This window comes from Gekko japonicus, unplaced genomic scaffold (assembly GCF_001447785.1).
Source record: "Gekko japonicus isolate JY-2015 unplaced genomic scaffold, Gekko_japonicus_V1.1 scaffold227, whole genome shotgun sequence".
Classification (NCBI taxonomy): domain Eukaryota; kingdom Metazoa; phylum Chordata; class Lepidosauria; order Squamata; family Gekkonidae; genus Gekko; species Gekko japonicus.
Window position 1 is genome coordinate 250178 of NW_015164189.1, and position 10642 is coordinate 260819.

General features: G+C 42.7%; 1 protein-coding gene across 1 annotated transcript in view; it reads left to right on the forward strand.

The window, feature by feature from the left end:
* Window positions 1-10642, forward strand: part of WDR59 (WD repeat domain 59) — a 79948-nt gene that overhangs the window by 1531 nt on the left and 67775 nt on the right. Inside the window, exon 2 of the mRNA XM_015408249.1 lies at window positions 8539-8588. Within this exon, the coding sequence (XP_015263735.1) occupies window positions 8539-8588 (50 nt within the window). The remainder of the gene's footprint in view (window positions 1-8538; window positions 8589-10642) is intronic.

Here is a 10642-nt window from a genome sequence, read left to right on the forward strand (position 1 = left end):
TTTATTTTTAGCCCACCCTCCCTGCTGTTGAAGGCATAGGACTGGGATTGTGGTTTAATGAGCTGGAAACCTGGCAGTGCAGCCCTAAATCCAGTTGCACCCTTTTAAGCATGCTGAATCGAGTGGGCTTAAAAGGGTGTAACTATGCTTAGGATCATAGTGTTAAACTGGTTTTGAATCCTGTTTCCAGCAAAGGCCAACAGGATGCTTCCGCTGGATGCAAAGGCAACAGTCCTACTCTGTTGATGATCCCAAACTTCTGATATTTAAGGCTATCCTACCTCTGTATGTGGCGGCTCACTTGCATTTGTACTACTGGTGGGATACATGTGCGTAACCCTTGGTGTCCTTTTGGGTCAGGAAACAGTGCAAGTATGAAGGCTGAAGACCCATCTCCCCCTCCCCACATTTTGTCATCCCGTGTCTGAATTGTGGGATCCATGCACCTGATATTTACTGTGTCAGTCAGAATTGGATGTGCGTAATCTGGACCACACACTTTACAAATCATAACATGTAGCTTGCTCCTAAGCAAATCTTGGAGTGTACAGAATTTGACCTAATACTGGCAAATACCTCTAAATTTGTACCTTTTGCTTGGGGAAAATGGCTTTTATTATTAGTGATTCGTATTAATGTATATATTTCTAAGAATTTGTTGTTCTCAGTTTAAAAGCTGAATTTGTATAATAAACATGCAGAGGGAGATCTGTGTTGGAAAGTGGTACCCAATTTTGGACTATTTATCCAAACAACAATTTATTTCCTCTGAATAGTCCCAATTTCATAAATGGATTTAAGGTTTTACTCTGTGTTCAACTGATGTTTCTTGTGTCGGCTATTTCTCTATACAGTTATGTTAGTAATACTTACCCTTAAGTTATAAATGGCTTTATTTTAGTTAGAAAATGCATTTATTATATTTATTATATTTTATTTTCTTTCAAATGTCAGGCAACAGTATGTTTTACTGCTGCTAAATATATATTCTCTATATTCTAAAATTTCTTGGTTTACGTATGTTTACAGGAAGCAATACAATGTTAAATATGTCACAACACATGTGATAACATGTACAAATGCATTATGTTGTTGCTTTATCTGTTACAATTATGACTTAAAACAATAAAAATTTAAATTAAAAAAAAGAGAGATGGAGATCTGTGAAACTCATACTTTAAAAATTCATGTTGAGGAAATCAGTGTACGCTGTTTGGTTAAAGTTTTCTTAATGTTGCAGTGAAGTATGATTTGGCCAGCTTTTTCTCTCCTCTTCTGTATTTTCCCTATAAAAATAATGTGGAATATGATTTCTTCTCCATAGGATCTGAAGAAGTGGGCTTTGGCACATGAAAGGTCATGCTGGAATACATGTTAATCTTTTGAGGTGCTGCTGGACTTCTAGTTTCCATAAACATATTTGGTTCATACTAGCTGAATTTTATTCCCCTGTAGCAAAGTGCTTCTGCTAAGTTGAAGGAATGTAAAATAAATATTCTTGTTTTTAGTCTTACAATGATTGAAAGATTGGAAGCCACTTTGGGACTGCTTAGGAGTGAAAAATATGGTACAAGTATCTAAATAATGCTTTGTGTTCATCCTTCTTTAGGTCTTTCTGGCACAAGACAAGTTGTATGAAACAGCAGCAAGAGTATGTGACTCTTGACAGTACAGAGGTTCAGTCCACATTGCTTCTCTGCCTTGTCCTGGCTGTAATGGGCAGTTGTGATACCTACATCTGCCTTTGCTCAGTATGGCTTTTCTGTTACATTCTACCTGAACATATAATAGACAAGAACATAAGAGAAGCCAATGTTGGATCAGGCCAGTGGCCCATCCAGTCCAACACTCTGTCACACAGTGGCCAAAAATACCAGGTGCCATCAGGAGGTCCAGCAGTGGGGCCAGGACACTAGAAGCCTTCCCACTGTTGATCCTCCTAAGCACCAAGAATACAGTGCATCACTTGCCCCAGACTGAGAGTTCCTATCTATGCCTTGTGGCTAACAGCCACTGATGAACTTCTGCTCCATATGTTTATCCAATTCCCTCTTGAAGCCATCCATGCTTGTAGCCGCCGCCACCTCCTGTGACAGTGAATTCCATGTGTTAATCACTCTTTGGGTGAAGAAGCACTTCTTTTTATCTGTTCTAGCCCGACTGCTCAGCAATTTCATCAAGTGCCCACGAGTTCTTGTATTGTGAGAAAGGGAGAAAAGTACTTCTTTCTCTACCTGCTCTATCCCATGCATAATCTTATAAACCTCGATCATGTCACACTTCAGTCGTCATTTCTCCATGCTAAAGAGCCCCAAGTGCTTTAACCTTTCTTCATAGGGAAAGTGTTCCAACCCTTTTATCATTCTAGTTGCCCTTTTCTGCACTTTTTCCAATGCTATAATATCCTTTTTGAGGTGTGGTGACCAAAACTGGACACAGTATTCCAAATGAGGTTGCACCATCGATTTGTACAGGGGCATTATGATACTGGCTGATTTGTTTTTAATTCCATTCCTAATAATCCCTATCATAGCGTTGGCTTTTTTTATTGCAGTTGCACACTGTCTCAACATTTTCAGTGAGTTATCTACTACAACCAAGAACTCTCTCTTGGTCAGGCTCCGCCAATTCAAACCCCATCAACGTGTATTTATAGTTAGGATTTTTTGCTCTAATGTGCATCACTTTGGACTTGGCCACATTGAACCCCATTTGCCATGTTGACGCCCACTCACCCATCCTCAATAGATCCCTTTGGAGTGCCTCACAATCCTCCCTGGTGCTCCCCACCCTGAACAGTTTCGTATAATCCGCAAATTTAGCCACTTCACTGCTTACTCCCATCTCCAAATCATTAATGAACAAGTTAAAAAGCATTGGACCCGGTACTGATCCCTGCGGTACCCCACTGCTTACCACCCTCCACTGAGAAAATTGCCCAAGAATCCCCCCCAAAAAATAGAAATAGCAGTTGTATTAATGTACCTATGAGCTCAGGAGGTGGCTGGGAATTTCCTCCCAGCACCCTTGAGCTTACCATCAGGTGTTAGTACATGTGCACTCTTGTCAGCCACATGGCCCATCATGGACTTAAATACTCCACATCTCTGGGATGTGGGAGTGGGTGAAAAAGGGTATCGGATCCTTGAAATAGAAACTGCCTGGACTTCCCCTTTCATATTGCTGTGCTAAGTTGAGTCTGTATGAATGTCCCTTTATTCAAAAATAAGACCACTGTGGGTGTAAGTGCATGGCAAAAGCTGCTGAGACCATTCCATAGACTATATTAGGTATCTCTGTTCTGGAACATCTGAGCAATTGGGTAGCACAGGGCAAGCAAAATCTCATCCAAAGTGTTTTGTTTCCATGTACGGCAGCCCTTCCCCATGCTTGGTCATTAAGGAGACAGATGCTTAGTGTAAAGCAAATTGTCGAGGAGAGAGGAACATGAGTAGTTAATCTTCATGGAAAAGCATGTGCAGATACTATCCACAAATGAATTCTTAACTAGGGTGCCGGTTGCCTTTTATTGGGCTGTAGCCATGTGTTCCATGAAGTGAAGAATGATCTTCTGTATGAGGCAGCCTGCTTTTTCTAACTGCGTCATACTGTCATCTGATAGTAAAGGCGACAGGGCGTCTGGCTTCCCAGTACTGCAGCAGTTGGGGGATTCAAAGGTGCCACAATAACACCACATTTGCATTTGACCATCTCTTCTATTCAGCAAACCTTTAATATGCTGTAGGTCTTGTTCTCCTTTGTTCCACTTTCGTTAATAGTTGTCCAGAAGCAAATGAGCCGGTGTGGTTTAGTAGTTAAGAATGCTTGACTAAGATCTGGGAGACCCAGGTTCAAAACCCCACTCTGCTATGGAATCTTGCTGGGTGACCTAGGTCCAGTCACATGGGGTCTCTGCCTAACCTATCTTACAGGGTTCTTGTGAGGATAAAATGTAGAAGAGGAGCATGATGTAAGCCACTTCTGGTCCCTGTTGTACAGAAGGGGAATTAAGGGTATATGAAGTGAATAAACAGTTTCCCCTCTGGGGATCATAGGAATATGCTGAGGGCGGTTCATTTTAGTTGTCTGGATAGGATCTATTTTGGGGGGGATAAACCTCTTTACAGATAAGCACAGTATAGAACCAAGAATAGAAAAAAAGAGTATATGCAAATCAAACTTTTTATAGTCATTCTGCTCTTTAGTTTAGAAAAACGATTGGCTGACATGGATCATCTTGACTTCAAATGTAAGTGTCTAAGCCCATCCTTGTTGCAGGTTCTCCAGTCTCTGTTTTAAAATATGCAAAGTAATCCCAGTAACTTGGAAAGCTGTGCAAAAACCCTGGAATAAAGCTGAACCTGGGCAAGTGTCAGTTGTCATACAAATAAAATCCTGGACTAGGACCAAGGAAACCTAGGTTGATTGCTTTTACACGCAATGAAACTGACAGAACCAGTTGTGTATACTCAGCCTAACTTTGCAAGGACGTTGTGATCCTGAAGTGGGCTCCCCCCACCAGTGCAGTTCTGATCTCCATGAAGGAAGGACAGGATTTAAATGTTTACATATGCATCATCTGCTCCCTAGGTAGGATGCCAGGCAAATAGGAACAAGCTTGATTTTTAATGGATGAGGCTACTTGGGGGGAGTGGAATAGCTTGAGCCCCCTCCCACCCCAGTGTGGTCCTCCTTTCCAAGGACACTGACCATGCAGTAGCAAGAATGCTTTGCATGTAAGATGTTCCAGATTCCAAGCAGCAGCTATTGAGACTTTCCTTTATCTGAGAACCAAGGCAAGCAGAGTAGATGATGCTAAGCTAGAAGAACCAAAGTTCTCACTTGGGAGAAGAAGACAGTTTACTATGTTCCTGACTGTGCCTCTTTTCTTCCTTCCCATGGGAAAAACTAAAGTGATACTCTTGGGAATGCTGTTGCAGGGGAGACAATATCCACCCTTCACCTAGCGCCAGTTCAATGTATTTTGCCACCCCAACCAAGGTGATTAACATATGGGGTGGGTAAGCAAGTCCTGCCCATGCACTCAGTGATGGCAGCCTCCCCACAACTCTCTCTGTCAGGCTGAACTTCAGGAAGAGGAAGTAGGTGCCCTTCCCCCCCTTGGAGTACAACCTCCACAGTGAAACCTGTCAAAACGATAGGTAAGTCAGTAGTAACAAACTCTGACAAGCTAGGCAGCAGTGTTTCAGAGACACCTTTGTGGGCTGTAATGAATGCAACTCAAGCAGCCCGCTGTTGCATTAAAGGTCAGTGCCATTTCTAGACTGGATTAACAGGGTTGTGGCTTCCAATAATGGGAAAGTAACAATCCTACTTTGTTTAGTAGCAGAAGCTTTACAAGCCTACTGTCAGTTCTTGAAAAGATGGGTGACCTGGAGGCAGCTCACAGGAGAGCTCTGAGAATGACAGAGGGCCTCTGCCCCAAATTGATCAGACTGTGTCGATCTTGTGTGATTTTCACTTCCCCCCCCCCCCATGTGTATGCCATGCCTTCCTCCAGGTGTTGCATTTGTGGTGTCATCCTTAATCTTCCATTGCAGTCCCATGAGGTAGATTAAGCTGACTGACTGAGTCGAAGGCACCCAGGGAACTTTATGGCTGGAGTAGGATTTAAAGCTAGGTCTCTCTGATCTGACATTCTGTACTCTGCCTAGAGATGTAAAATTTCCAGAAATTTGGAAGCACGGGAAAAAACCCGTTTTTTTTTTCCCGGGGGAAAACGGAAATTTTCAGAAAAATTGAAAAAAAATGCTACATTAGCATTTCTTTTGTCTTTTCTAGATTGAAAGTCATTCTGTTACTTTAGGAACATAAAATATGACTATGGACATTTTTACTTGGCATGAAATTATCACAACTAGCATATTAAAAATATAGTGCATCCAAACAGTTATTACAAACAGAATACCCACCCACATGCAAAAACAAAACTGAAACTTTTTTATTTTCTTCTGACAATCGCATCTCCTAAAGGAAGAAACGCATCTTGTTCTTGCATTGGAGAGTTCAGTTTGTAACCTAGGACTTGCTTGTTCCATAATCAATTTCTTTTCTTTTCTTTTTTCAATTTTTCCAATATTTCGGAAAAAACAAAAAGGCTTCAGGAAAAAAAACGGGGGGGGAACGTCCCCCCGCCCCCCGAATTTTTCCGTTTTTTTCCCGGGCCTTCACATTTCTAACTCTGCCCCATGCTGGTTTTCCCACAAGCAGCCCCCTGGGTAAGTATAAAAAAACTCGTAACCACCACCCTGGTGCTGATAATAATAATAACTTGCAGGGCCTAAAAGACAAAAGGAGCCAAATTTTGCTAGTTGTCTCTTAGTTCTTGCCTTGTCGCTTGGAGGGAGATTCTTGCTTGCTACTGGTGACCAGGTGAATGGCTCTTTGCAGGCAAGCACACATATCTGTTCATGGTTCCTGCTTGAGAATTCCCAAGAGCCGAATCCTTTCTGCTTGTTGCTTTTTTAGCTTAACACATTCACTGATGTCAGGTCTAGCCAGGGGCTGGGCAAAACACCGTCCATGACAAAACACATCTCTGCTTTTCGAAAGCAGTCGGGTTAGAGTCTCCAAAAACATGACATTGGAGTGAGAGTGGAGGTGGCACTTGGGGGTAGGGTCAGCAAACTGGATTATTTCCCCCAGATCTTGTGAATCACCATCTGTAACCTTGGCATGGTTTTTGTCTCAAACATTGCAGCCTTTTTCAGTGCCTGTCTCCCACTGCAACAGAACCAATTATGGGTACCCAGAGGGACCCCATCCAAGGATACCCTGGTTGTTTGGCTCTGGGCAACCTTCCAGCGGTCATAAGGAAATCTATCCCAGCCAAGTCCTTGGTGCCTTTTTTGATGCTGGAATTTCTCCTTCTTGACTTGAGCTCATGTCTCTTGCACAGCAAATGTCTCCCCCCTGCTCCCCCCCCCTTCAGCAGCTGTTGTGCTTGCTTACCTACTGACCTAGCCTGTCACATTGGCAGGGCACAAGCCCAGCAAGGAGAGGGTGGTAGACAGTGTAGCATTTCTCTTCTAAGCAGTCTCTAGCTTTTATGGTGTTGTCTTTCATTTGCAGGCTAGCTGATTGCTATCTAGCAAGGCAATATTGCTGACGCACCAAGCATTTTTGAAACAAGTGGTCTGACAGTTCTGGGGGTTACTGCTCTGTTTGTACCTCTTTGGGGGCACTACCAAAGTCCCCTGTCAATTTTACTTGTGCTAATGCATTGTCAGTTTGCAACAATTAAAACTAGCCCTGTCAAGAGCTAAGTTACCGGGAAGGTGGGTACTCAAACGTAGCCTTAGGGAAACAAAACCTGGCCTGCCAAAGAAGTCCCTACGTCCAGCCTTTGGATCCTCACATCATCAGGAGACAGGATCTTGTTAGGTGGAATGGTAGGCAGACAGCTGTTTTCCCTCCGCAGAACTTGTTCACTAAAAGTAGTCATGAGATTCATGATGCATTTTAATTAATGTCTGTATATTTTGCTCTCCCTCCAAGGCTATCTTAGGGAGTCCTAGGTAGGATTTATCTCATTGTATCCTCACAACAGCACAGTGAGGTAGGGTAGCTTGAGAGTGTATGGCTGGCCCAAGGCCACCCAGTGAGCTTCATGGCTTAAACAATCACTAAAACTGCAGTCTTCTCAGCTGAAGGTCAACACTCTGCTTGCTCATTCCAAGGCAGAGTGGTGGCTAGAGAAGTACTGTGTGCCTATGGGTGCCATGGCAGCCACTTCCCTCTTCCCCAAAGCTTGAGTCCCCCGAAGCAAAAAATCAGTCCTGGCTTTCTGCTTCTTGAAGCAGGAGATGCTTCAAAAGAGTCCTGGAGTCTGCAGGGAAGCACCCATTCAGAAACAGCTGCCTCCATCCCAGGACAGCACTTGGCTTGCAACCAGCCAGCATTTTGTTATTTTTTCCCCAGCACCCCCTGTGGTGGTGCCCACTGCCCTTTCTCATAATTCCGTAAGTGCCCACAGGCTCAGCAGAGTTGGGGAGCCATGTACTGTGTTGATGAATAAGAAATCAGTATGCCTTGATTTAACTAAACTCTGTCCTCCTAATCGCTGTATGACCATGTGATAATCTTCATGGGTTGTTATCTTTTATTGTGCTGGGTGATCATACTCTAGGCTCAGAGGTGATAATCCTAATTACGTGATGTTTGTCTCTTCAGTGGGGCTTGCAGAATTGCGGCTCTCAAGCTGCAGTTCAGAAAGCTCTAATGGTGGCTTTTAAGCACACAGAATGAACTTTTTTAAAAAAAGACCCCTAACTTTGGTGTAGCTGGCTTGTGAGTTCATCCTCTTGGTTCCCAAAATCAGCTCCTTCCCTTAACTTGCATTTTAAACAATTAGCTTCTTCCCTTGCCAGGTTGGCTGTGGCAATCTCCTGATTGTGGGATTTCACCACATACCCCGACCCAGTTCTTTCACTTGATGGCTTTCTGCATTCTTTGATAACCTGAGCTGATGAAAGGGGATTTATTTCACTATGTCTCTCCCTTTTCCCCATTTTGCAGGCGACTGCAATGTCTGTGGACTGTCTTGGGCAACATGCAGTACTTTCTGGGTGAGTGCCAAAACATTTGTGATAGAGTTGCTGTTAATGCCAGCAGCCTCCATGTCGGTCCTTGGTGGTGTGCCTCAAAGGCAAGCTAGAAATTTTTCATAGGATGCAAGGATTCTGTTTTGTGATCTCAGTGGGACAAAGAAGGCAAGAGAGCTCCCATGGAAACAAGTAAAGGTCCCTAGATGTGTGTCAAATGCCAGGGTAAGACTGGAGACAGGCTGTTTAAAAGTTGATGCCTGGGTCCGTATTCTATCAATACATACCTGGCTAAAGGGGTATCTCAACCCACAAGGTTTACTCCCTCTGATACTCTGCAACAATTTCCAATCAAATTGGTCTAAGTCTGTTCAGAGCTATCTGCTGAAAATAGGTTTTTCCCCCACGTGCTCTTATCTTTTGGAACAGACCAAGCAAAAATATTAGTTAAGCAGAGAATTGAGGATATAGAACACCAAACTGATCTTTCCAGCATACATTAAGATGAGGGCAATTATCAAAAATACTGTGGGTCCAGCCAACTATTTAACATCTCTTGAAGTAAAAGGGTTTAGAAGATCCTTCACTCTGGCGAGGTGCTCTGCCCTCCCTTCTGCTGTACTTGAAGGAAAATACAAGAATACTCCTTTCTCAGAAAGGCTTTGTACCTGCCCATTAAGGGAGGTTGAGACTACAGAGCACATGTTTTTTAGATGTCCGTATTATAAGGTGGTGCATAATCAAATCACTCCGCTGACCGAACAAATTCCGGACCTTTCCGAAAAAGCTAGACTCGAGTTTCTTCTATCTGATAGAAACCCCAAAATTACCCACCAAGTAGCCAGTTTCTGTATGGTGATACTCAGATCACAGAAACTCTAAGGTAGCTAGTTAGATATCGTTGTTTGATATTAGATTAAATTTTAATTTGCTTTTAATGTTTCACTGATGTATCCTAAAATCTTGGAATATTGTAAAGGTGTACTTCTTTTTGTATGACTAGTCTAAGGACTGTAGAAATAAATTGAATTTTGCTTTGACAACTATTAAGTTGGAATGAAGGGAAACAGAAAATATTATATGAAGATAGTAGTTGAATATAAGTTACCTATAATTGTGTAATGACAAGCTAGATATATGTGGAAAATTTTAAGATATGAACTGGTGGTTGAAACGCTGTGGGAAGCCAATAGAGGGGAGGGAGAATAAGAGGAAAAAAGATATAGAATTATTTAGATGTTTTAAAAGACATATGTATTATCCTAATAAAAATTTGTTACAAAAAACAAAGAAATAAATTGAATTGAACAAGTCAAGAAAGATGGGTCACTGCCAGATCACAGTCCAGGGGTCCAGCTAGTTCAGGATGTAGTTAAGGAGGCAGATGCTTCTCTGGAAAGGCCACCAGCAGAGAATGAAGGCCATTGCCCACTCCTGTCATTTTGCCCAAGCATCTGGTGCCTGGAGGTGTGCTGACTCTGGGTATGGCAGTTCTGTGTAGCTGTCCGAGTCACTGAAGACATCCATTCCTCTGTGAACTTGTCATCTGTGTCAGTGACAGTCATTGCATTTTGGCTTAATGGAACTGACCCAAGATTATTCATCTGTGCATTCCATGCAGAACCTTTAAAGAAATCAGTCCTGAACGTTTTTTTTCTTCCTTAAGATAATTTTTAAAAACAAGGATCTGTGATGTGGGTGGTGGATTGCCTAGAGCAGGCCCCTTGATCCAGTCTGTTTTGGAGCATGGCTTGGTTGCTGAAATCTAAATTCAAGGGCTGTTGACTTAGAGTGGGAAAGCCTGGGTCTTTCACCTCATCCCCCTCCCCACCACCACATTGCTGATGTTTGAAGCCTTTCTCTGTCTTATCGCTAATCTTGTCTTGCATGTATTTAGCTTTGCAGCCAATGACCTTCTACTTCTGTTGATCTGATTATCTGATGTCCTTGTGCGTGTGTTTTCCAAAGCTTTGCTTACATCTCTCTTTTTGTTATCATCTGCCGTGATGTTCCGTAATAGTCATAGCTGTCCTATGCAGGCATTTGTTTTCTGTGTGCAGTGAGAGAAAGCACCATTC